Source organism: Doryrhamphus excisus, linkage group LG4 (genome assembly GCF_037039965.1).
Source record: "Doryrhamphus excisus strain RoL-2023G ecotype Guam linkage group LG4, RoL_Dexc_Guam_v1.1, whole genome shotgun sequence".
NCBI classification, from domain to species: Eukaryota; Metazoa; Chordata; class Actinopteri; order Syngnathiformes; family Syngnathidae; genus Doryrhamphus; species Doryrhamphus excisus.
The window spans coordinates 14,542,742-14,569,925 of NC_136360.1; the positions used below are offsets into that span (position 1 = coordinate 14,542,742).

Below are 27,184 nucleotides of genomic sequence, written 5' to 3' on the forward strand. Positions count from 1 at the left end.
AGCTGGGATAGGCTCCAGCACCCCCGCGACCCTCGTGAGGATAAGCTGATAGCCGCGTAAAACACAACGTGGTGAAAATATACTCATGAAGCGACACACACAACCACGCAAGTGTGCTAAACTAAGCTAACCCCTGCTAGCTTCTTTCTGTAAGAGAAGATTCAGGGATTGTTCAGTGTTTATACTGATCTTATGCACAATTGAGCGGTAAATACTTCAACATAAAACGTTCCTTGTCCTCATGGTGACAGCCTTTTATACATCTTACACTATATATGTGCTGTGGCATTTTCTTATCCTTGGAAGAATCTATATCGCTATATTAATAATATCACCCAACCGTAGTTGCAGGTTTTCTTGAAATATATATAACTTCTCAGGTATATCTACTCCAAAATGTAAGAGTCGCATCCTTTCTTTTTTCACTCTGTGGGCCTGGCTAGAAACAGATGCTTTTCAGTTAGTAAAAAAAAAGTGACTAAGAAGTATTTGAAAACATGTTTTTAACCAAAGTGAATAATTTTCGTCTTTATCTCTGTGATGAGTCCATGCCTCACCAGCCAGTACGTCACCGGCATACCATGTTGACGTGTGAAAGCACAATATCCCAATCCATGGTAAAACGGCCCCGCTTTGGCTTTGTGGTATCTCTCTGTGAAAGGGGCTTCTGATTTCGGTCAGCCACTGAACACGGTGCCGTGGAGAAAGACCGTACCCTTTAACCAGATTGTTTCTGCCGTGCGTGTCAGGGAAAAAGGTTAACAACCACAACAGAGGTCAGTACAAGACATGATTGACAAATTCATGCGCGCTCTACTGTACATGACAAATGAAACTAATAATAATCCACATGCCGAGCAAGGAAGGCTTTATGTCAGGGGTGTCCAAAGTGTGGACCACAGCTTTTTTTCAAACTACAATAATACAAATAATAATAATGGATTTGATAGCATTTTTCAAGGTACCCAAAGCACTTCACAATGAAGTGAATCTACTTGTGTAGCCACAACTGCTCTCTGGGGTAGTCTGATGGAAATGTTTTTAATTGGCCCATGGCACATTCTACTAATATAATTTCATTAGAAAACTAAAAAAAGAAAAATGCAAAAGACGAAAAATCTGCAAAATATAAATGGGAAGGTTTCATAAGAATAACATAACATTAGGATGAAAAACAATGTCATTGTAGTAGCATAAAGGTGAAATATGAAAAAAGACAAAAAAACGTACAAAAACATGAAAAGCTAAAGTCAAGATATTAACAAAAGTCATTCTAACAAAATAAAACTTAATACTATGAGAACAATCATGTTATTATGAGGAAAAAATAATGTAATTTATTAGCATAAAGTTTAAATATTAAATCATTTCTACCGCTTTTTCCTCACAAGGGGGTGCTGGAGCCTATCCCAGCTGTCTTTGGGCGAGAGGCGGGGTACACCCTGGACTGGTCTAAATATTAAATGAAAATGTTTATTTTTTTTAAGTCGGAATATGAGAAACAACAAAATAAAGCTGTAATTTTTGGAAAATGGGAAAAAGGCTATGCTATATGGGAATAAATTCATAACACTTTACGAGAGTGAAGAAGAAAGTTGAAATATAGGGAAAGGTGAAAAACAGCAGCAAAAATGGGGGGGGGGGAAAGAATGAATTGGTAGAAATAATTGGCTTCTTCACCTACTGTAAATGCTGAAATGTATACAGTATAACTTCTTAGCATGTCTACAAAAGTGCATCCTTTCATTTTCCCCCATCTGGTCCCTGCCAGAAAAAGGTTTGGACACCCCTGGTTGACATGTTGCTATGGAAGGGACAGTGCAGATACATATTCTTACAAATGACAGATGATCATATGATGAATGTGGTTACAGGCCCGGGGCGGGGGAGTCCACACACACACACACAAAGGAGATGGGGGAGTAGTGGGTGGCTACCATGAGAAATGAGGGTTAGCGACTACAATGGTTCCACAGAACTAACCGTACCTCATGGAACTTCGCAAAATCTTGGTAAGGAAGCTTCTGGCCACATGCACGTCATTCTCTGAGGGCATTTTGTGCGCTACAGTATCCACCATGTTCACATTCCTGGGCAGCAATGGAAGGAACACACACATAAACTAAGACATGGGCAACAATGGTGCTTTTTCCTGCTCATGTGGGCGCTGCATGGACATAATACGGTAAAGAAGTACAATGTAGTGTGTTACAGCTCCCTCTGCTGGTCTGACATTCATACCATGATGGTATGTTGAAGGGACATGCTTTTTACGTGGAGACCAGGCCATATGGTCCGCAGGGGAACACGAGCCCAGTGTGGGAGCTTTGGAGGGGTGTGGGGTGGGGTGTCATGGAGCTTAAGAGATGGGAGTTGTTTGTCTGCCTTTGTATCCTGTCCACCAGCGCAAACAGTGACAACCTTTAACAGGAAGTAGTTACTCTCATGTGGAATCCCTGCCTTTACAAAACCTGATATGAAGGATGCTTGTGGTAAAAACTGTATTCGTGGTTACATCGCTTCGCAAGGTTTGACGAAAACTGAAATGTACAAAAACCCAGGTGATAAGTCATAATATTATGAGAAATTTAAAGAAAGTTGAAATATTTGGGAAATAACATATTATACACTACAGCAGAAATTGTAAAAACAGCAGAAATTTTGCCAAAATCAAATCAAAAGTCAAAATATTAAAGAGAAAAAAGTGGTATTCTAATGAGAGAAAAAAGTTGCAATTTTACAAGAATAAACTCAAAATGTTGAAATGTTAAAGAAAAATGTTATTTTTAAAAAGTAATATGAGAAACACAACACAGTTATCATTTTTGGAAAATGTTACACAACTGCAGGAATAATAAATTATGAAATAATTATTAAATAAATTATATTATTAACATTAAATAACATATTATTTACTAATAGTAATTATTAAATAATATATAATATTATTATTAAATAATATATTATTTAATAATATATGACTATATAGTCATAATATAGTCATATTATATATAATATATATATATATATAATATATATATATATATATATATATATATATGACTATATAACAAAAAACCAACAAAATGAATAAAGTTGTCATTTTTGGCAAATTAGGTTACAGAAAAGGTTCAGAAAATGAAGTCAAAATATGGGAATAAAGTCATAATTATGAGATGGAAATGGACAAAAAATACAATTCTATGTGAATAAACTCTTAAAAGAGGACCTATTATGCTCATTTTTCAACCCTCTGTATTGAGTTGTGGACTCCTATAGAGCAGCTATACACAATAACACGCATAAAAAAACCTTCTAGATCTTCCTGAATCTGCACCTATCCCAGCTGTATTTCCTTGGATTTGTGCTTCCCGCCAAAATGGTCTGTTTTAATTTATTCCACCCACAGCCCGCCTCTGGGCACACCCACTCCGCTGTGATTGGTCACACTCCCAAAATACTTCCTTACTACGAACGAACCCCACTTTCTAGTATAGTAGGTATAGGTGTTCATAATAAATTAATAAAGTCTTTCGAGAGCTAAAAATATATTTTGTAGAAAATAATTATAGTTTTTACGCTTTCAGTCTTAAAGTACTATAATAAATTCATCTTTTATTGTTTAAAATACCATTTTACCCTAATTTTTATGGTTTTGTCGTCTGTTTTTCTGTTCCTCGCAATTTTGACTTTATTCCCATAACATTTTGACTTTATTCTTGTAATATTATAACCTTTTCTCCAAAGAAATTTTCCAGTGAGTACAACTTTGTTGTCTTGTTTGTTTTTCAGAATATTATCACTTTAGCTCATTCAATTTTTCTCTTAACATTTTGACTTAAAATAAGTAAATAAATGGCGTATTTTCCTATTTTTGCTGCTGTTCTTTAGTTTTCTGGTTAAATGATATCTTTTGAATGTGGACAGCCATGCTTTAATACGTCCTCTAAATTGCAGAGGCAGCTTTTTAGCTGAATATAGGCCAGGTGACTCTTCTCAGCTCATTTAGCATCCGTATCAAGACGTGGGGGTGGCTAGTTTTTGTTTTGTTTTTTTTCGATGGAGGGCAAGAGGTGAAACTTTGTGACGGTCAAGAATTTGGGACAAAGCTTTTTCTCTCATTGGAGAGCCATTAGGTCAGGAGGTCCTGCCCTTGCGGTCACCTCGTCAAAAGGCCTTCAACAATCCAACGGCAAAAACAAGTCCCCTCATTCCCAAAAAAGCGTTGCGACGACCCAGTAAATGATTTCATCATCTGGGTTGGAGGACTCCACAAAGAAACGTCAATGTAGATTAAGAGTTAAAAGCCCATTTAAGGAGACAAAAACAGCAACATGGAGCTCCGCCCTCCTCCGGGTTGTCGTTTCTGGGGCGCTCACGGGCAGCCACACATGGCGCTGCCTATTGGTATGCAAATGAAGGTGGTTTTTATTAGGCCTATCGTCAGGGCTACAGCTGGGCTGGCACAGATATGCTAGGGAAGTCAATCAGTTGAGGCTCGCAAGGGGGGCAGGGAGAGAAACTGTCGGTAAAGACCTGCGTCTCACCCGCGTTGAAAAATAAATTCCCTAATGATGCCCAATGTGTTAATATTCACAGATATAAGCCCTTCCCCCTCATAATAAATACATTCATTTTGCTTTGACAGGCTAAGTCTGGTTGATCGTGGCTTAACCTAAATGGACACTGGGAGACAATCAACTATTGGGGTCATAAACACGATATGTTTCAAGACAACGTAGCTGCAGGTGGATGGGAGGACAAAGACCAAAAGTTTAGACTCACCAACCATGTGGCAGGAGGACATAAACCGACACCCCAAAAGTTATCCCTAAAAGACACGTACGTGAAAACGGCAGCACCTTGGCTCACAAAGTGGCGCGGCCGCCACCATGTTCCGAGGAAACGACACATCCACGAGGACCGATGAGCATCGTAGATCAAGTCCACCGCTTACAAACACACCCAGAAACCAAAATCCTCAACGTGTGACCACTGGAGCCAAGTTGCGCTGGCCAAATGACTTTGCAAGTGAAGGGGAGACTTCCTTTGGGATTAAGGAGAGTTTTTTTTTTTGTTTTTTTTTTTAAAGGAGGTGGAAGAGTGCACAGAGGAGGAAAAGGGGGGCTATTGTCAGGACCAGACCCCCACCCCGCCTTGTTTCATTGGTCCAAAGCAGCTAATATGCTAATGAGGGGGAAGAAATGCCGGACTCTTCTTTTTGCGTCTCCCCTGTTGTGAGGCGGATGTGCATTTCTCCCTTTGCTATGGCAACAGGTTGATCGAGGGTAATGAGCTTTGCAACGGGGCGGGTCCACACACACACACACACACACAGATTTAAAAAAATAAATACTAGCTTGTTTTTTCAGTGAAGACATCAGGAAATTATAGAAAATGTATAAAATACCCTCTCACAATATACAGTGAAGAAAATAAGTATTTGAACACCCTGCTATTTTGCTATTTCTCCCACTTAGAAATCATGGAGGGGTCTGAAATTTTCATCGTAGGTGCATGTCCACTGTGAGAGAGATAAACTAAAAAGAAAAATCCAGAAATCACAATGCATGATTTTTTAACAATTTATTTGTGTGATACAGCTGCAAATAAGTATTTGAACACCTGTGTATCATCTAGAATTCTGACCCTGAAAGACCTGTTAGTCTGCCCATTAGAAGTCCACCTGCACTCCATGTATCATCCTGAATCAGATGCACCTGTTTGAGGTCGTTAGCTGCATAAAGACACCTGTCCACCCCATACAATCAGTAAGACTTTAACTTGTAACATGGCGAAGACCAAAGAGCTGTCCAAAGACACCAGAGACAAAATTGTACACCTCCACAAGGCTGGAAAGGGCTACGGAGCAATTACCAAGCAGCTTGGTGAAAAAAGGTCCACTGTTGGAGCTATCATTAGAAAATGGAAGAAGCTAAACATGACGGTCAATCTCAATCGGAGTGGAGCCCCATGCAAGATATCACCTCGTGGGGTCTCAATGATTCTAAGAAAGGTGAGGAATCAGCCCAGAACTACACGACAGGACTTGGTCAATGACCTGAAAAGAGCTGGGACCACCGTTTCCAAGGTTACTGTAGGTAATACACTAAGACGTCATGATGTGAAATCATGCATGGCACGAAAGGTTCCCCTGCTTAAACCAGCACATGTCAAGGCCCGTCTTAAGTTTGCATATGACCATTTGGATGATACAGAGGAGTCATGGGAGAAAGTTTTATGGTCAGATGAGACCAAAATAGAACTTTTTGGTCATAATTCCAATAAGCGTGTTTGGAGGAAGAAGAATGAAGAGTACAATCCGAAGAACACCATCCCTACTGTGAAGCATGGGGGTGGTAGCATCATGCTTTGGGGGTGTTTTTCTGCACATGGGACAGGACGAGTGCACTGCATTAAAGAGAGGATGACTGGGGCCGTGTATTGTGAGATTTTGGGGAACAACCTCCTTCCCTCTGTCAGAGCATTGAAGATGGGTCGTGGCTGGGTCTTCCAACACGACAACGACCCGAAGCACACAGCCAGGAAAACCAAGGAGTGGCTCCGTAAGAAGCATATCAAGGTTCTAGCATGGCCCAGCCAGTCTCCAGACCTGAACCCAATCGAAAATCTTTGGAGGGAGCTCAAACTCCGTGTTTCTCAGCGACAGCCCAGAAACCTGACTGATCTAGAGAAGATCTGTGTGGAGGAGTGGGCCAAGATCCCTCCTGCAGTGTGTGCAAACCTGGTGAAAAACTACAGGAAACGTTTGACCTCTGTAATAGCAAACAAAGGCTACTGTACCAAATATTAACATTCATTTTCTCAGGTGTTCAAATACTTATTTGCAGCTGTATCACACAAATAAATTGTTAAAAAATCATGCATTGTGATTTCTGGATTTTTCTTTTTAGTTTATCTCTCTCACAGTGGACATGCACCTACGATGAAAATTTCAGACCCCTCCATGATTTCTAAGTGGGAGAAATAGCAAAATAGCAGGGTGTTCAAATACTTATTTTCTTCACTGTAAAGACACATGGCTAAAATGTGGGGGTTCACGGTGTAAAACCATGCCAAAGTTTCAGATAATGAGGTTTGTGCATCTGGAAGTGAGCCCTGAAAGAAGTTTGGGATGGCTCAAAAGGCTTGCTTTCAAAAGGCGTGGTAAAACTGTCCTTTTGTGACATCACAGAGGGGCGGACTTCCTTATATATAAACTCTCTGCCCTCCCCCAAGCTCTGCTTCCCCCTCGCTCTCCCCCAAGCAATGCTGCACTGTTTACTCGCTAACAATGCCTCGAAAGGGAACACCTCATTTGTTTCCAATTCCTAAAGACGCCACCATCAGGCACAAGTGGTTGGAGTTCCTGATTCCCTACCAGCTAAAGAAATGCATTTTAATCTGTCAATGGCATTTCACACTGGACTGTTTAGTGAACATGTGCCATTATGCAGCTGGACTAGCCCACAAATTTGCTTAAGCCCTACGCCTTTCCAACGTTACTTGGTGGTGTGGAAGAGTCAGAAGGGCCAGCAGTAACAGTTTCAGTGTCCTAACTGTTTATTTTGTATAAGTTATGGAGAATAAGCACTTGTCTGTGTAGCATTATAGCATAGAGGAAGCGGAGTGGATAAGTGGTGCTTAGTGACCCCCAGAGAGCAGTTGTAGTGCATTCCTAAATACAGTGCACCTTGCTGGGCCACACCATGTGGCTCCCCCGGCGAGTTCTCCTGACCTCCATAGCGCACACCGTCTGCTCGGAGAATGTGTCTCTTACTCTGGTTCCACTGAGTCGTGATTAGGGGTGCAACAACGCGTGTACCTGTATCAAATCGTTCGATATCTTCTGTGTGGAGTTTGCGTGTTCTCCCCGTACATGCGTGGGTTTTCTCCAGGTACTACGGTTTCCTCCCACATTCCAAAAACATGCTAGGTTAATTGGCGACTCCAAATTGTCCATACGTATAAATGTGAGTGTGAATGGTTGTTTGTCTATATGTGCCCTGTGATTGGCTGGCCACCAGTCCAGGGTGCACCCCGTCTCACGCCCAAAGACAGCTGGGATAGCCCTATCCCTAACAGCCAGTGACTTCTCACAGTTAAACCAAGCATTCAGAGTTATCCCAAACTTTCATAGCTTACTTCAAAATGAGCAAACCTCATTATCGGAAACTTTAGAAGGTCAGAGGAGAAAGCATATGTCCCCTTTAAGAATTGCTGGATTGTTACCTAGTGTGTGCAAAGCTTCGTGGGTAATGCAGTGTGAAGCAAGTTGACTATTTCATGAGTCAGCAGAAATATTTTTGGGGAAAAAAAGCAAAAATGGGGAAAAAAACAGACCAAAGTTTATACTAATAATATGCTTTTTCACCTATATGACAAAGCGAAGATGCAGTTTTTTCTTGAAATATACTCTCTATACCTACATAGCATATCTTAATGTGTTGCTAGACAAAATATCAAAAGCTAGGCAAAGGTGCATCCTTTCATTTCTCACTATTGTAGAAAGCAGTGTTGTTTCATTAGGACACTATTTATGTATAACTGGCCACTAACTAAAAAAACGTATGATTATCACTCTATTTGCATTCATTTGGGAATACAAAGATAAAGATGTGCTGTTAAATACATTTTAAATACATTAAAATACATTTCTACATACCAGGTCTTGTGTCACATCAATGTGTTTTCTTCCAGAACATTCTAATGTTTCTTAAACAGGTATAATTTTATTGTATCCATATACTTGTTGACTTATTTCAGCTTGTTTAGGTTGACTTTATCTCCTTGCAGGTGTAAACAATGTCCCGTCCCTCTGGCTTCGTCGTCTTCTCTTGTGAATTGAATGTCGTTAGGAGCGGTGCCATGACACTCCATGGAGAGTTGCGTTTACTGTAGGTATCGAAACACTATACCGTTTGATTTTATGTGAAGCTGTCGGTGCCTACAAGGCCTGTCCACATGGAAACAGGAACAAATCCTTCGAACACTGAAACAAAACAATGTTTCCCACGGGAAATTATGTAAATCCAATTATCACCCAGACATGCTGTGGCTGCACACACAGGTGAGTGGGTCCCCGCCTGGGGGACCTAGCAGCAGCGCAGACATTCAAGGCAGTCGTGTTTTGATGCATGAGCGGTGAACCGTGAGTGCCGTGTCAAGGCCAGCGCACATTCCTGGGCTGCGCAGCATGCTAACCGTCAAGCGACGGGCTGTACGTGCTGACCCTGGCCTACAAACACCTGGAACTCTCTCATCTGGAGGGGGTTGACAGTCCTAATGTCAACCCTGTCAGCACCTGTTATTACAACTCAGGTTACTTCATGTGTAGCTAAGAAAGAGGAGAATGCAGGGGAAAAACACCCCAAAATGTTAGACATCAACACCTGTTCCCGAAAATAACCTACACCAGGGGTGTCCAAACTTTCCACCCAGAGCGAAGGGATGCAAGGACCACTGTGATATTTTATGCTAAGAATTTATATAGCTGTATAGATATAGTATACCAGTGTTTTTCAACCTTTTTTGAGCCACGGCACGGTTTTTTACATTGGAAAAATCTTGTGGCACACCACTAACCTAAAATGTTACAAAATGTCACCACAACCTCACACGTGCATCAATAAGTCTATCGGAGGAACAAGGTAGGTGTTGCCACACGGACCAATATTACATTGCTCTGCCAGTCTTTACACCACAGACACTCGACCAGTTTTTCTCTTTCCGAATGACTTTTCGGGAAACAATGGTATCCATGGAAAGCAATATTCCAATCTCTTGTCTACATGTGTCATGAAAATCAACCAGAATAGTCAATAGGGCATGCGCAGTAAAACGTAAACATCAACATCATGTGATACCGGCTTCCCCAAGTTTTTCTTTCACTTGTTGGAATAACTCCGTATTGCCAGTTTTTCGTTTGTCCAGTCTTGAAATTTAGTTTGGATCAAAAACAAACTTTGCTTAGTCCAGTGCCGATTGCTCACCTCCATTTTTAAAACTGAAGAACGTCTGGATGTGCGTGTTACGTCATATCTGAGCATACTCGGAAAGAACGCACCCGGGATAAATTTAAACAGGAAAAGATCAATTTCAATCTTGCTAATATTTTATAACTCAGGACATGTTTTATATAGATATATATTTTCTTTTTTAATAAAACTGGACTTGTGAATAAAGTATAGAAGGGTTTAGATTCTGTTCCACAGATGGCGGTAATGCACACTGAAAGCTGCTTGCCAACCGCCAATAAACAACAGAAGAAGAAAAACACCACGAAGAAGAACGCACCCTGACAACTCTCCGTTTGAGCGGATACAAGATACCTCAATCGGATTGGTTAAAGGAATATTCCATCCCTGTTCAATTTTTTCCGTTTGAGCAAATAAACCATAATAAACCATGTATACTATTGACATAATGGCTATTGACATAATATTTGTAAATGATGATTAATAAATATTAATTATAAAAAGTGATATTGGATAATTCCTCACGGCACACCTCACGGTTTCTCAAGGTACACTAGTGTGGCGGCACAGTGGTTGAAAATCACTGTAGTATAATATATATTATATTTTGAAAATGACTGCTGATTGTTCCATTTATGTTGGTTTTATACCCCTGATATAGAGTAGATAATATGTATATATTGAATATATACCAGGGCTCGACAATAACGATGTACCGATGGCCCGGGGGAAGTTTTGGGGCAAGTAAATCCAATCAGTGATATTCCCATCGGGCAAGTGCACTTTGGCATGCCATACTGCCAAGAGTTTTTTTTAAAAGCGGTTCTTGTTGGATGTTGGTAAAACACGGACTGCGTAATTCTGGTGGTAATTTGCAAACCAATCCCTGCAAATCTTGAAATGGACCAATCAGAATAGTTTATTTAGACCGCGGTCCGCAGTCCACAGTCCGCGTTGTACCCACACCCGTTCTTGTTCGCGATCAACCAATCAGCGATGGTTTGACGAGGAAAACATCTATCATGGCGTCCCTGCCAACATGGTCTAATTCTTCAACAACTTCTGAAGGAAAACACCATAAAGTGATGAAACAGTGCCTCCTAAACGAGTATTTTATTAGCGGCAGCAAATCAAATGATGGCACAGGTGAGTGAATCACATTGCTGTGACAATTTGAAGTGGTCACAATGAAACACCACCGATTACATCCAATACCAAGTGTTGATTTTGCACAAGCTACAAAAGCTACAAAAAAAGCTTCCATTTCTCTGTGGATTTTTCTCACCTTTGCTTCACAAATTATTGTTTGACCGTTGAGCATTTTTTTCTGGATTAAAAACACTTTACTAGTACACCAATGTGTCTATTCAATAATGTTTCATTGTGGTGCACAACTTATAAATATCACTGCTTACTACGACTACCATGTGTAAGGTAGTATGTATTAAATTAGATGATATCATTATGGCAGTCTTTTCATTTTACATGGGGCAAGTTTGGGCAAGTAGTTCTCACCTAAAGGATTCCCCATGGGCAAGTCATTTTTGTTTTTAATGTAGAGCCCTGTATACACACACACATATATATATTTATGCTACCAAAGCTAGCATAAGCTATGCGAATGTAGATCCTCTTGATGGCTATGTCACGAAAAAGTCCAACAAACGAAGCTTAGGAGATTTCAACGAGTGTTTATGTTTCCAAGAAGAAACACTGCTCAACTGAGCCGGCGATATCTGAAATATATGAAATATGTGATGCATATATAAAAACGCTCCACCACCAACCAAGGTTCCACTGAACTTTGTCTTTATGATTGGTTGGTAAAAAAGCCCATTGTCTATGTTAGTGAAAAATAATACAATTACCTGTTTGACTAACCTTAATCACGTTCACCATCCTGGACAAGCGCATGCTTACCCCCCCTCCCAAAAAATAAAAAAAAACAACCGTTTCCTTCCGATTTGCGCCAACTCTGCTGAACCGACGGCGGACCGAGGGGTTGCCAGCTCTTCGCTGGAATGTCCTCAGCTGTGAAGCAAACAATTTTAAGATCTCAATCTACTTAAGATGGGGAATTCCAAACATGCGGCATGGGCTTATTAAGAACAAACTAAGAGCAGTACATGTATGTGTGTCCGGTAAGCTTTTCCAGGTAGAACTGGATTGCCGAGACATTCTTTCGGCATTTCTACTGCAAAAGCCTGTTTCGCCACCCTTTCATTGGGGCTGCTGAGCTTTGATCGGCTGAGTAAGAACTGCTATTTGGTTGTAAGAGAGGGAAGAAAACAGGAGCACCAGAGGACGTCACGATTAGAGGAGGATGAGATGGGAGTGACAACTGTATTTCAGTGGAAATGCCAGCAGGGGGAACCAACCTCTCCAGGCGCTACTCTTAAAGATGTTGCTTTAATGATTCCCTGACTGGACTGGATAACGTGGAAACAACTACCCCCCAGGGAGGGAGTCCAGACTACGGGGGTCTGGCTAGTGGACAGTAAAAGCCACTGAAGTGAGGAGATAAACACTCAAGACATCATGGAAAAACAAAGCAGCAACACAACACAGATGACCAGCTGTAAATGATCTGATGGTGTTAACTTCACGCCCGTCTCGGCTATACTTTTATTGGGAGGGGATGGGGGCTGGGCAGGGGGGTGGGCTGCAACACTGACATGTTTATCTCAGACAGGTGATGAATTAGAAAACAACAGGGAGACATGTTTTCACTTCTGATCCAATCCTGCAGAACTATTTGCTTTTCATGCTGGGGTGTCCAAACGTTTTTTTATGTGAGGTCCACATCTTGAAAAATTAAAGGATGCAAGTTTGTCATTTTGTAAAGCAACACAGGCTACATATTGGAGCTGCTGTGTTTTGGTATCTCAGCTTTGTCATATAGTGAGGCCTGTCACGATAATGGATATCGAACAATTCATTACGGTAATTATAAGCCCGCAATAAATTGCAGTATAATTGTACGCATGTCTGCGCCATCTGTTAGTCTCTCTCTGCCACACCGGCTGGATGACAAGAGGGTTCACTCTGCATGTGTCCGTGTGCATTGGCTCTATATGAAACGAACAAAGAAGAGAGTGAGCATCTTCTCAGCTATTTAGCCTCTTTGTGCCTGTAGCGGGGCTACATGAGCGGTAGCAGTTAGCAAACAGACGCAAATATGAATGAAGGCACAAAGGAGATCATTTATAAGCCGAAATGCTACAGTTCCAGTGTGGCACTTACTTACTTACTGAGTAAATATTAATGGCAAAATGGTGCACAGTGTTGTATTCAAGTACGTAATGACGTAAAAGGATGGTTACCATCTAAACTCATGCAAGCCGTACAGTCTGCCATATCCATTATTTCACACGGCAGATGTCTTTATAATGTACCATCGCTGGGCGTACTTCCTGTTTCCCAGATTGCTCTGCGGTCCAGTGTTTGTAAAAAAAAGTCTGGAAAGCACATGGCCAGAGCTCACATGGTAGTTGGCCGATGTTCTGCATTGTACGTTGGTAGTGTATTGTCCGTTTTTATCAAATATGACATGACACAATGATCTTTGAATTATAATTAATGTTCATTATATAATATGTGTGCATATACATACACACACACACTTCACTCTTTACTTTCCCTCACGATTATTGCTGTTATTTTTTTATTTTCCAAATTTTTATCCAATAATCTGTGTAAATTTTCAGCAACCTATTTTTAATTTTGTTTATCATTATAGTACAACTTAAAAGAAAAAACATTTCATCACTACGCTACTAAAATAGCATTATTTTTTAGTCATTATTAAGTGTTTGTTATTACAAGTTCGATTCCCTCGGTTCGATTCCCTTGGGCATCCCTGTGTGGAGTTTGCATGTTCTCCTCGTGCATGCATGGGTTTTCTCCGGGTACTCCGGAGTCCCCCGGGCCACAGTTTGGACCCCCTGCTTTAATATTATTACTGTCCATAATTATTTCACATTGTTTTCGGCATATAAAGCTAGAACTATTTATGATATTAACTATATTAGTTATTCCCTATAACATTTATTTTTACTCATATCTGTAGGTGTCTGGATTGGTTTGACATTGTTTAGTTTTTTCTACACCCCGTCTTCAAACTATTTTAGTTTTCGTTTGAAATTTTTGCAAAAATGTTGCCCGTTTTCCTACTGCCCAATTTTTGTATGATTTTTTTTTGCCTTGGTTTTTGTATGCCACACTTTTTGTCAAAAAGTTGCGCAAATTTTTGTACACCCCATTTCATGTACAAAACTATTTTTGTCAATATTGTTGGCAACATTTTTTGCCTTTGTTTTTGTATGACCACATTTTGTCAGAAAACGTCACCAAAATTGTGCCTCTGCCTCAGTCAGCCTCAGATTTTGTATGACACAGGTTGGTGCAAAAATAATTTCCCCAAATTTTGCCTCTGTATTCTTACACCCCCATTTTGGTATAATTACATTTTCATCAAAATTGCCTCATTTTTCAGACGGTTTCAGCGGTTTTCCTCAAAAACTAATTTTGTCTTGGTTTTGTAAGTGTTTGTATGACACAGTTGGAGTAAAAAAAATGTCCTCAAAATTTTGTAATTTTTTAATTCCGTTGTAATAAAATTATTTGCTCATATTTTTGGTGGATGGTTTATAGGGAGAAATATTTGAAATTATTGTATATGCCTTACTAATAAGCTTTGCTTGTATGCAGCAGCTCGCTTTAAACTGGTCTGATGCTTTGTTGAGGCATGCTGCACAGATGCCGAAATGCAAACCGCACCTTTTTGTTTTTTGTAATCCTCGCCTTTTGTTGTCATTCCTCTTCTCCCTGGGTGACGCTGTTACGCCAGCAATCTCAGTGTAGACTCCTATGTGCTAACACAGGCTCCGCCCATTTCTGTTTACACAGAGGCCGCACCTGCAGACGGGAGCAGGTTCTGACAGCTTTCTGTTCAATATGATCCCTCACTGAAATCTCCAGAGGAACACAATGTTAGAAAAAGTGGAAGTTACGACAGTCCAAAAATGCATCATGAAAAGGAAAGGGTTTCTGAAAAACAACAAAAAAAAGAAAATCTCACTTTCATTGCCTGTTTTCATACGCCCCAGTTTTTGTGAAAAATCATTTTCGTCAAATATGTTGGCAACATTTTTTTGCCACGATTTTCGCAAACCGCCATTTTTCTATTATTTGATATTCAGTGAAAATTTTCTAAAATTGTTGCCTTGTTTTTCGTCCAAAATTCCCACTGCATTGCTTTTCGGAAGTGCTAGTTTTTGTATGATTCGGGTTGTGTCAAAAACCTTCTGTGTCAAAAAAAATCTGACCTTGGTTTTTGCTGGATTGTTTGTTGAAAATATGGTTTTCGTCAAAAAGTTTCCCTAAACTTGTGCTTCCATTCCTGTACAATATTGCACGTGACAAACCATGTTGTTGGTCCTATACTTGTATCGTTCTGTGAAACGGGGTGGCCAAATAAAGCACGGAGTACTACGCGTTGCTGACTCACTAATCGTGGACTTGTGATACACAACCTGCCATGGGGCCAAATAAAGTAGCAAGTGGCAAGATTTTGATGCAGAAGGTGAGAAACTCTATTGAATTCAATCTGGGCAGGATCATATTTATAGGGATCTGGAATGAGTTAATTGGATTTACATTCTAAAGCAGGGGTCTCAAACACGCGGGCCAAATGTGGCCCGCAGGACACTAGTTTGAGGCCCCCGCCTTGATATGAAAGTTTAATGTTAGTGCGGCCCGCGCAAGTTTGATATGGATGCTGTATGGTATCATGTACCCAGAAAAAATTATTAACTTTGATTAATGTTCATGTTAAAGGTTGAATAGCTGTAATACGTAGTTATCCTCCTAAAGTGGTAAGTTTTTGGCTATTTAAGTTTAAAGGAAATAACTTGAATGCTAGGGCGGCACGGCGGTCTAGTGGTTAGCGCGCAGACCTCACAGCTAAGAGACCAGGGTTCAATTCCCACCCTCGGCCATTCCCACCCTTGGCCATCTCTGTGTGGAGTTTGCATGTTCTCCCTGTGCATGCGTGGGTTTTCTCCGGGTAATCCGGTTTCCTCCCACATTCCAAAAACATGCTAGGTTAATTGGCCACTCCAAATTGTCCATAGGTATGAATGTGAGTGTGAATGGTTGTTTGTCTATATGTGCCCTGTGATTGGCTGGCGACCAGTCCAGGGTGTACCCCGCCTCTCGGGGGGAAAAAGCGGTAGAAAATGAATGAATGAATGAACTTGAAGGCTACCGTTTAGGTTGCCAGCTCTCTAGTTTGCGAGTTAGCAAGACCCTGCAGTTGCGCAATATGTTGTAAATAAAAAAAGTATAAATGTGACTATAGTCATGTTTTGTCATGCCTACAGGGCTCTAATAATGCTTTCAACTATATGTGGTTTCTTAAGTTTTTATTATTTGCCGTTTCATTATTATTATTATATTTATTTATTACAGATTGATTGATTTTCTTTATTCTTGATTTGTTTATTTATTTTTCATCTTATTTTGTGCAGAAAAATAAAATTTGAGAACAGTGGAATGATTTATCAGAGCTTTTATTGTAGAAAATCGAAAAAAGCACTGAAAAAGTTTGTATATTTTTCTGTTTTTAATAAATGCGGTGTTTTTTTTTGAAAACCTGATGCGGCCCAGCCTTGCCCAGACCCTAGCTCCAGTGGCAGGTAAATTGAGTTTGAGACCCCTGTTCCAAAGTTCCACTGTACCAGACATGGGTAAAAAGCCTATATAGAGCTTCTTGTATATTATAGTGCTATGATATACAAAAGGGAAAGAAAAGCAGACAGCAATGGGCAAATGATGCGACCAGTGTCCCCCAGATTTATCTGTCCTGTACAGACTGACCTCAAAGTGAAACCAGGGAAATGCAACATAATGGAGAATGTTGGCAGGTCTGCACTAAAATTCTAAGTTCTGCCTGGCTCTTATGCCCGCCTCACTATTTGAGAAACACTGGCATAAAAGACAGAAAGACAATGAATGCCAAAGAGTGAATCACTCATATGAAGACCTTTATTGTCCATCAAGGCTCAGATTGTTGAGAAATATTTGCATAACCTTGCATGAGGTCACCTACAACCTGCCTTCCTGGGAATCTGTGTCATGCGACCTCGTGTTAACCGACCCGACCGAACAGGACCATCCAGCTCACTCAGAAACTCCACAGTGACAAGCTGGAAATCCCACAGCGTGCGGGCTAATCGACATGCTAACAGCTGCCAGGGAGCGCCGCCGCCGGCTGGCTTTGTTGGGAGATGTTGCCACGGCGACCCCCGAGTCTCTTGGCTAAGTGAGGGTGGGGCGGGTACGAGGAGCCACCTTACCTTTTCACCATCAGACTGAGTGTCTTGTGGGATCCTTTCACCAGGCAGATGGCCTCCTGCCTGAAGCCGCTCAGGGGAATCTCATTAATGTTGACCAGCTCATCTCCTGCCTGCAGGCCCACAGCCGCCGCCTTGCTGGCCTCCTCCACCTGTCGCACAAACACAGGTACAGACACGACGATTGAATATGACATGTTTGCCCATCGGACATTAACTTCAAAGAGTAGACAGCACAACACTACCAATGTTGTAACTGCTCATATGCCAGTATTATTGGCGCTGATGACTACATTGTCATCAGCACCCCCCCTCCCAAATAACGTTGGCGGTTGCTTTGTATCTTAATGGCTGTCGTTTTGAACCTCACAGGAGAAAAAACATTCTTGTCTGGGCATGCCCTTTACAGCGGAGGTGTCCAAACCTTTGGCAGTGAGGGCCACATAGTGAAAAAGGAAAGGATGCCACTTTGCCATTTTGTAAATATGTTGTACAATATCTAGAAGAAAACTGCATCTCAGCTTTGTTATCGGTGAAAAAACTTCACCTTTTCCCCCAATTTTGTTGTTTTTTTGTTCCATATCTTCTTAATCTTCAGAACTTCTCTTCATATTATGACTTCATGCCCATAATATTGTAATATTATCCCCATAAAATAAATGTATTTTGTCTTTTATATTTCAAGCCCATGCCACTAAAATGACTTATTTTTCCTCATAATAGTCAGGCCTTTTATTCTCATAAAATTTTTAAAAAGCATGATGTAATTTTTTCCCCACAAATTAAATAACATTGTTTACGCTAAAAAAAGGAATTCCAGTTCCCATGATGTCTAGTGTGCCGAACCAGGAAGTAGTGCAAGTCCAAAGTGTTCTGAAATAGACGCTAGTATCACATGTTTTGACAGAAGAGGTATGCAGCGATCGTGTTTTGAGCTGACAAATCCCCGTCACACTAAGCATGAATCAGCATGAATTAAGCAGAACCAATTGGAATAAAGCTTCAAAATTTGCAACACATTCAGGAGAGGATTAGAATGCCGTTCCGCTGGCGCTTCAGGGGCTTCCTGGATTTCAGCCAGTGGTCAGTTTAGCTCCTTTTTTCATGGCGGCATGGTATGATGTAAATTGGCAACGAGGACGTGGTGGTTTCAGTGGGATTGTTGGCTTTTAACCTCTTTTCAACAGCTCTGTGATTTCCACGCTAGCCCACACCGTTGGAAGTTGACGCCTTTTTTCCTTGGCGATAACGTGAATATGATGTGATGTGACTAAGGCAATGCCAAAGACGTCTTTCTTTTTTACCCCCAAGGGGCTACAGATCGAAGTCTTATACATGTATGTGAATTTCAGACTTGAAGGCAATGTACTTCTGGGCCAGTAGGGGGCAACAATTCTATTTTCCTACAAATGGCAGCAACGGCTTGGACATGAAGAAGACAGAAGTTGGCAAATGGCACGCCGAGAGCAGGAAATGGCGATATACATGAAGAAAGCAGAAACAAAAATACAGACATCTGGCACAGTCTGGCTGTGGATCTGATACTGGTGACGGGAGTGTCACGATTGACAAGGGGTGATGGAGGTGTGGCTGTTGTTGACAACAGTAACAAGCTAGCGGTTAGCTTTGTTGAGCCAGAGCTCAAGCCCACCAGCAAGAAGCCAAGACCAGCCAGAAAATGTAGGGCAGGGGTCTCAAACTCAATTCACCAGGGGGCCACTGGAGCTAGGGTCTGGGTGAGACTGGGCCGCATCAGTTTTTTCAAAAAAAAAAACAAAACACATTTATTAAAAACAGAAAAATGAATAAACTTTGCTTTGGTTCCGATTTTCTACAAGAAAAGCTCTGATAAAACATTCCACTGTTCTCAAATATCTATATTTTATTTTTCTACACAAAATAAGATGAAAAATAAATAAACAAATTAAAAATAAAGAAAATCAATCAATCAGTAATGAATAAATATAATAATAATAATAAAACGGCAAATAATAAAAACTTAAGAAACCACATATAGTTGGTGGGTAGACAAATTATTTTTTTTCTGATTAAAATTAACAAAGCATTATTAGAGCCCTGGAGACATGACAAAACAGTCACATTTATACTCTTTTTATTTACAACATATTGCGCAACTGCAGGGTCTTGAGACACATGCTAACTCGCAAACTAGAGAGCTAGCGACCTAAACGGTAGCCTTCAAGTTATTTCCTTTAAACTTAAATAGCCAAAAACTTACCACTTCCACACGTATAGGGAGGATAACTATTAACAGTTATTTAACCTTTAACATGAACATTAATCAAATGTAATAATTTTTTCTGGGTACATGATACCATACAGCATCCATATCAAACTTGCGCGGGCCGCACTAACATTAAACTTTCATATCAAGGCGGGGGCCTCAAACTAGTGTCCTGCGGGCCACATTTGGCCCGTGGGCCGCGTGTTTGAGACCCCTGATGTAGGGCATGGAGGTGTCAGAGAAGTGAGACCAAAATGTGGTGCAGGTCCTGCTGATGCTCTCAGCCTCCTCTGCCTTAACCTTGTGAGCTGGTTTGCTTGCAAGGTTTTTCTGGGTGCACACAAAAAATTATTTGCATCCCAGTTTTCATCCTAGGGCTTTGTGTGCTGTCTGCAAGATGAAACTTTGTATAAAGGTGCTTAATGAAAACAGACAAACAGACTACATTGACGTAGTACGCTAAGCGTTCAATGCAGGATCTCTTCCTGTTTCCCAGAGTGCTTTGCTGTACTGTTTACCGTAAATTGATATGTTTAAAGCTCTGAAATATACCTAACTTCTTAGCATATGAACAAGTTGCATCCTTTCTTTTTCCACGAGTGGCCCTGGCTGTTTAGGGGCTGGTCAGCTACGCATCTTTGAGGCCATCAAACGCTTAACCGAGCTGCAGCTGGAAAGCAAAAACAAAGTGGTTGCGTGTTTGAAGCCGCAACCCATGGGAAAAGACTGACAAGTCCACTGGAGCCGACCCGGCGGCCCACGGGTCGAAGCTGTGGGGAGCGTTCCGTCTTTGCGTTGAACCTCCGAGTCCTCGCTCGGCTCTGCGCTTGGCACGTTAAACATACCGGAGACAAGCTCTGCAGCTAATTATCACACAACCTGCGGGCGGGCGGGGGGGTGATGGGATGACTTAACGACACAGGCATGTGTACATTTACAGAACATTACGCGTACTTAGTGTGAGGAACCTGAGCCCAGATAGCAGCCATTTCAGCCAAGGAGTTTTATGGAGGCTGGCCGGCTTCCCGACCCCGGCCCCATATGGTCATGTATTTTGTGGAGAGCCTGAATCGATGCCTGATACTTGTGCCTTACATTGCCAACTGCAAAACAGCACTTTGGATATATTTAGCTGTGGCACTAAAACATAAAATAAACAACTGGGCTGTTTGACAAGCACCAACGCAGTGATTGGGTGATTCCAAGTTGCCCGTTCTATATTTGCACAGCGCTAAGAAAACAATGTAAAGTCTCAACTGTGGCTTTCTTCTGGTTTCTGTTGGGAAAAAAAATTATATATATACTTATATATATATATATATATAAATACAGCGGAACACCATACGATGTAAACACCAGCTTTTTTAAACAAAAAACGCTCAGCTGCCTTTGGCTCATTGGAATTGAGACACTTACAAATGAATGACATTAATAATATAAATATGTCAGGGGTCTCAAACTCAATTACCTGGGGGCCACTGGAGCTAGGGTCTGGGCAAGGCTGGGCAGGTTTTCCAAAAAAAAAAAAACGCATTTATTAAAAACAGAAAAATATACTAACTTTTTCAGTGTTTTGTTCCGATTTTCTACAATAAAAGCTCTGATAAAACATTCCACTGTTCTTAAATATCTTAATTTTTATTTTTCTGCACAAGATGAAAAATAAATAAACAAATCAAGAATAAAGAAAATCAATCAATCAGTAATAAATAAATATAATAATAATAATAATAAAACGGCAAATAATAAAAACTTAAGAAACCACATATAGTTGGTGGGTAGACAAATTCTTTTTTTCAGATTAAGTGAGTGAGTGGTTAGCACACAGGCCTTACAGCTAAGAGACCCGAGTTCAATTCCATGCTCGGCATGTTCTCCCCGTGCATGCGTGGGTCTTCTCCGGGTACTCCGGTTTCTTCCCACATTCCAAAAATGCTAGGTTAATTGGCGACTCCAAATTGTCCATAGGTATGAATGTGAGTGTGAATGGTTGTTTGTCTATATGTGCCCTGTGATTGGTTGGTGACCAGTCCAGGGTGTACCCCACCTCTTGCCCGAGGACAGCTAGAATAGGCTCCAGCACCCCCACAGGGAGAACATGCAAACTCCAGACAGAGATAGCAGAGGGTGGAATCAAACTCAGGTTTCCTCGCTGTGTGGCCTGCTCGCTAACCACTCGTGCAGCCTTTAATGAGGGCATTTATTAGCATAATTAGTATTTATAAGTGGTTTATTAACATTTGCGCTTGAACTGATGTGTGTGTCAAAGATGACAGAATAAAAGTTGCAAAAGTTGTTAAAAGAACCGCAGTCTCACTTTAATGTCATTGAAGTCAGCTGACTAAGTGTGTACTAATAAAGTATGTGTAAAAGATTGTGTGTGTGTGTGTATGTCTCTGTAAAAGTCTGATTGCACTATGGTAGAAGGCCACAGTCCTACTTTGTGAACTACTGGGTCTTCTTCACAACTCTATTTTCTGTAAGTTGTCCATATTTATATTTGACACCTTGTTTTCATTTCACTTAGTTTGCAAAGCTTTATTTGTATTGTTAGTCACAATTATATTTTGTCATATGATTTGTGTGATGGACAGTTGACATATAGTCCTCATCTCTCTTTCAGGCTGGATGACAAGAGGCTTCACTCTGCAGCTGCATGTGCGTGTTGGTGCTACAGAGAGTGAACCCTCCTCCTCATCTCCTCCCTCTTTTCCCCCTATGTGGCGGTGGAACAGTAAATTAGCATATTGTGAGCCAGCAAACGAGTCCAAATGTAGGAATATTTCAACAAGGTGTCGCTCACTCATCACTCCAGAGAGCGCGTCTCTACTGTTCTATAGTCCAGTGGCGGCGTGCTTTAACACCACTGTATCCGGTGCTTTGCATTGCCTAGGTGATGCATGGCTTGGATGCAGCTACTCGGCCATGGAAACCCATTCCATAAGCTCTCTGTGTACTGTACTTGGGCTAATCTGAAGGCCAAGTGAATTTTGGAGCTCTGTAGCAATTGACTGTGCAGGAAGTCGGCGACCTTTGCATTATGCACCTCAGCATCCTCTGACCCCTCTCCATCAGTTTACATGGCCTACCACTTGGTGGCTGAGTTGCTGTTGTTCCCAAACTCTTCCATTTTTATATTAAAGCTGACAGTTGACTGAGAGCGACACATTCTTTCACAAATGTTTATAGAAACAGTCTGCATGCCTTAGGTCAGGGCTCTACATTAAAAACCAAAATGACTTGCCCATAGGGAATCCTTAAGGTGAGAACTACTTGCCCGAACTTGCCCCATGTAAAATGAAAAGACTGCCATAATGATATCATGTAATTTTTTGTGGCATCACATGAGAATCTCAAATAAATAAAATAATAAAAAAAATAATACTGTAGCGTTGCGTGTGTGTTGTATTCCGGGCTGTAGTTTCATGCATGGACGCTGGGGGGCAGTCATGTTCAGCTCGCGGTCTTGGAGCGGGCGTTTTGGGACCAAAGAAGAGGAACGAGAGGGAAAAAAGGAGAAGTTCGGTTGCCGTGCGCCCAGCTAGTTAGTTAAGTCTGCAACAGGCCAGTAAGTTGTTTTTCATGCTGCCTTGGAAATAAAAACCATGCAACGATAGAGGTTCATCACTTTTTGCTGTTTCCTTCAGAATTAGACGATGTTGGCAGCGATGCCATGATGGATGTTTTCGTAGTCAAACGATCGCTGATTGGTTGATCGCGAACAACGGGTGTGGGTAAAACACGGACTGTGGATTACGGACCGCGGTCTAAATAAACGATTCTGATTGGTCCATTGCAAGGATTGCTTTGCAAATTACCACCGGAATTACGCAGTCCGTGTTTTACCAACACCCAACAAGAACCGCTTTAAAAAAAAACTCTTGCCCGACGGGAATATCACTGATTAGATTTACTTGCCCGAATTTTGTTTTAACTTGCCCCGGGCCATCGGTACATCGTTATTGTCGAGCCCTGCTTAGGTGCTTGATTTTATACTCCTGTGGGCAGGCCAAGTCATTGGGATACCTGATTCTGATCAAATACTTTTGGTAATAGTATAGTGTATAATTCCTTAGCACAGGGGTCTCAAACTCGCGGCCCGCGGGCCAAATGCGGCCCGCAAGACGCTAGTTTGAGGCCCCCACCTTGATACCAAAGTTTAATGTTGAAATGACAGCTTAAAGCTGTGTGCACACCGGACACAACATGATTTTGCCCCGCCCATACTGTTACCCTACCCTGTTACCCCCGACCTGTTTTGCTTTGGATTAGCAATGAAGCTAAAGGCTTATGATGCTAGGTACAAATAAATGCAGGAAATGATTTGGAATAAAACGGAAAATACACATCAAGATAAATCTCATCAAACATGTTGTTAAAGTTACGACGCTGCTCCCAGATGGAACTGAGTACAATGCTAACTTGCTAATTGGGTAAAATTATTAAGTTTCATTAATGTTCATGTTAAAGGTTAAATAACTGTTAATACTGTACATTTTAATCTGAAAAAAATAATTTCTCTACCAACTGTATGTGGTTTCTTACATTTTTCTTATTTGCTGTTTTATTATTATTTTACTTATTTATTACTGATTGATTGTTTTATTGTCTTTATTCTTAATTTGTTTATTTTTTTATCTTATTTTGTGTATAGAAAAATAAAAATTAAGATATTTGAGAACAGTGGAATGTTTTATCAGATATTTTGGTGTGGAAAACCGGAACCAAGGTACTGAAAAAGTGTATGGTATAGCAGAAGCAAAAGCATTGAAGATAGTTTTTTTATTGATTTTTTTTCCAGTTTTTAGTAAATGCGTTTTGGGTTTTTTTTGAAAACCTGAAGGCGGCCCGGCTTCACCCAGAACCTAGCTCCGGTGGCCCCCAGGTAAACTGAGTTTGAGACCCCTGCCTTAGCATATGTTGTACATGCAAGTGGAGTTGGGAGCAAATGCATTCTTGTTGTCTCGTAGTTCATGCATGGAGGACGAACAGCTCATCAGACTATCTGCAGGACAGCCAAGAGCTACACAACAGTTTGGCTTTCATGTCAAACTAGTCCTCATATGAAGAACGCGGCTATTAAACAGAGAATACCAGCGTGCTTTGCCAAACAAAGGCTTACTTAGAACATCCACACTGGAGATTTATTCTGCTTTTCTAAACACTGTGCAGCACGCCGCCTAATCAGCGTGAGCCATGGCATGACCTTTGTTGACACTCTTCCTCCAGGCTGCAATCAGTCAAAGTGCAGCCATCCTGGATGCTCTCGCCTGTCCTCTAAAATAGCATGGTGTCTCTCCAAGGAGGGGATGCAAAGGGGAAGGATGTGGTGGTGGATGGTGGGGGGGGAAGGAATGTGTCCTTTATTTATTTATTTTTTGCTGTCCCGTCATGTGGGTGCCTTGGGGGCGTCATCTACTGTATGCCCCGGGCCTACCAAGTATACCGCTGCTACGGATGGGACGAGGAAAGGTCAATGGAGTTCAGGCAAGATCAAGACTCAGTTGGGCAGCTGTACGGCACACACAAGGAATGAGTCCACTTAGTTAGCCTTCCTCAGGCGACACTACTTAACCTTTTAAGGATTGCTTGAATAACGCAGAACCCATGCAACCTTATACTCTATTTCCTTTTTTTGTAATTGGCATGTAGTCTTTCCTCACCACTCCGTGGCTTCATTCATCACGGTTTTTCAAATATAATAATTTAGGCGTGTCCAAAGGGCTGCCTGGGGCCATTTTATGGCCCAGGCCTTTTTTTGTGGGCCGGCCTCATTCAAAGAATATAATTTATCCAGAAACCTAAAAAGGAAAAATCATTTCAAACCATTTCACAAGAAGTAAATACATCATAATATTGGAAAAAAATAATTAGTCGCAGAAAGCTGAAATATCAAGGAGAAATAAACAAACTACATTGTAAATGTTCATTTTTGGAAAATTGATACCAACTGCTGATACCAACCAACCATCCTTGGCCGATACCAATTAATTACAAATTTTTCCAATTTATCTATAACGAAGGTGGAAAAATCAGGACAAATGCAAGGTCTCCTGGCAGCCAGGGGACCCCAAAAATAGGTAATTACTCTGGGTGCAACAATACACTATTCACGGTTCGGTTCAGTACATTTGTGTTACGATTCCATACGTTTTTGATTTAAAAAAATTACCCTGCCTTTTTTAAAATTGAATTTTATTGAACAGATGAGCAAATATGACAAATAAATAAATATTAAATAAGTTGATGGAACAAGGCATGCTACAGTCTGTGCAGCAATATATCAATATGTTCAATATGTGTATGGAATAGCTGTAGGTGCCTTAGAAGCCAGTTTGACAGAGAATACACTATAAATATGATGAAAATAATAAGAGTCAAATAAGTCATTTTTGTAGCAATGATTTGAAAATATTTAAAGCCATAATACTATGACAAACAACCTTTTTGAAACTTTTTAAAAAGTCATAAGAATATGGGAATAAAGTCAAAATATTATGGGAATAAAGTTATCATCTTACAAAAAAATTCAAGATTATTTAAAAGTTGAAACATTTCCAAAATAAAAAAAAACAACATAAAAAATGATACTAATAGACTTTCTCATCTACAGTACATGACAAAGCTGAGGTACAGTTTTTTCTTCAAACATACGTATGTATATAACTTCTTAGCATATCGCTTTTTTGTGGTTGGCATATTATCAGTCAATGCATATTTAAGAATATGCACCTAATATTAATTATAGCATACCCGCGACCCTGGTGAGGATAAGCGCCATAGAAAATAGATGGATGGATGGATATTAGTTTAGCATTTTCAAGCATAAAAATGGCTAAATGAACTAAAATAGGCGTGTCAACAATTGTTGCTGTACACTACTGACTGGATAAAACAACAATGTCTGTTTTGAATTGTGCTGAAAGTACAGCTTTCTGAAGTCACAAAGTCGTCACAAAGATAAGAAACCCAAACGTTTCATGACTTATGAAGGCTCTCCTAACACGCTAATAAAATAAACCCTGACACATGAAATCCACGTCTTCTGTAAGTCAGCAGAATTCTATGTTTTTGTTTTTTTTTTTTATATACAGTATACTTCCTTTGGAATCAAACCATTATCTCAGTGTCAGAAACAGTTCTTAGAATTGCTGAACCTGGCCAAACCAAAAGATAAACTCCTATGATCCACATTCATTTTGCGTTGTAATGAGAAGGGAGCCCACAAAGTCTCCATAGAAGGATTCCCTAATGAATCCAAGATGCTTCAGTTGATTTATGGCAGCGGGTGATAAGACAAGGCGCTGCGTTGCGCTGCTGGTGCTGGCAACAATGTGTCATCCAGCAACACGGACTTACTCAAACCCAGCTGGGTTTTGTAAAACGGGATTATTTGAGTTGCTTGAGAGTCCACCAAGACCTCGAGCATTACCTGAGTCATGAGAGGAATGTGAAGAATGTTAATTAGATCCAGGATAGATTTTCCATCGCAATGCTCTAACCCACTTTGTTACACCATGTGGCCTAACGTCGATTGCAGGTGTCCAAAGTGCGGCCTGCAGCACTTTCTAAAAATAGAATTTAACAAAAAAAGTAAAAAAAAAAAT

At 40.7% G+C, this 27,184-nt stretch overlaps 1 protein-coding gene across 3 annotated transcripts in view; it reads right to left on the reverse strand.

Annotated features, from left to right (window-relative positions):
• Positions 1-27,184, reverse strand: part of shroom2a (shroom family member 2a) — a 50,485-nt gene that overhangs the window by 15,690 nt on the left and 7,611 nt on the right. For 2 of the 3 annotated variants that reach the window (XM_058073663.2, XM_058073667.2), the window contains 2 exons: positions 17,336-17,484; positions 1,989-2,090 (listed from right to left, as the gene is read on the reverse strand). In XM_058073663.2, the coding sequence (XP_057929646.2) occupies positions 1,989-2,090; positions 17,336-17,484 (251 nt within the window). The remainder of the gene's footprint in view (positions 1-1,988; positions 2,091-17,335; positions 17,485-27,184) is intronic. The other variant, XM_058073664.2, reaches the window with a different exon arrangement.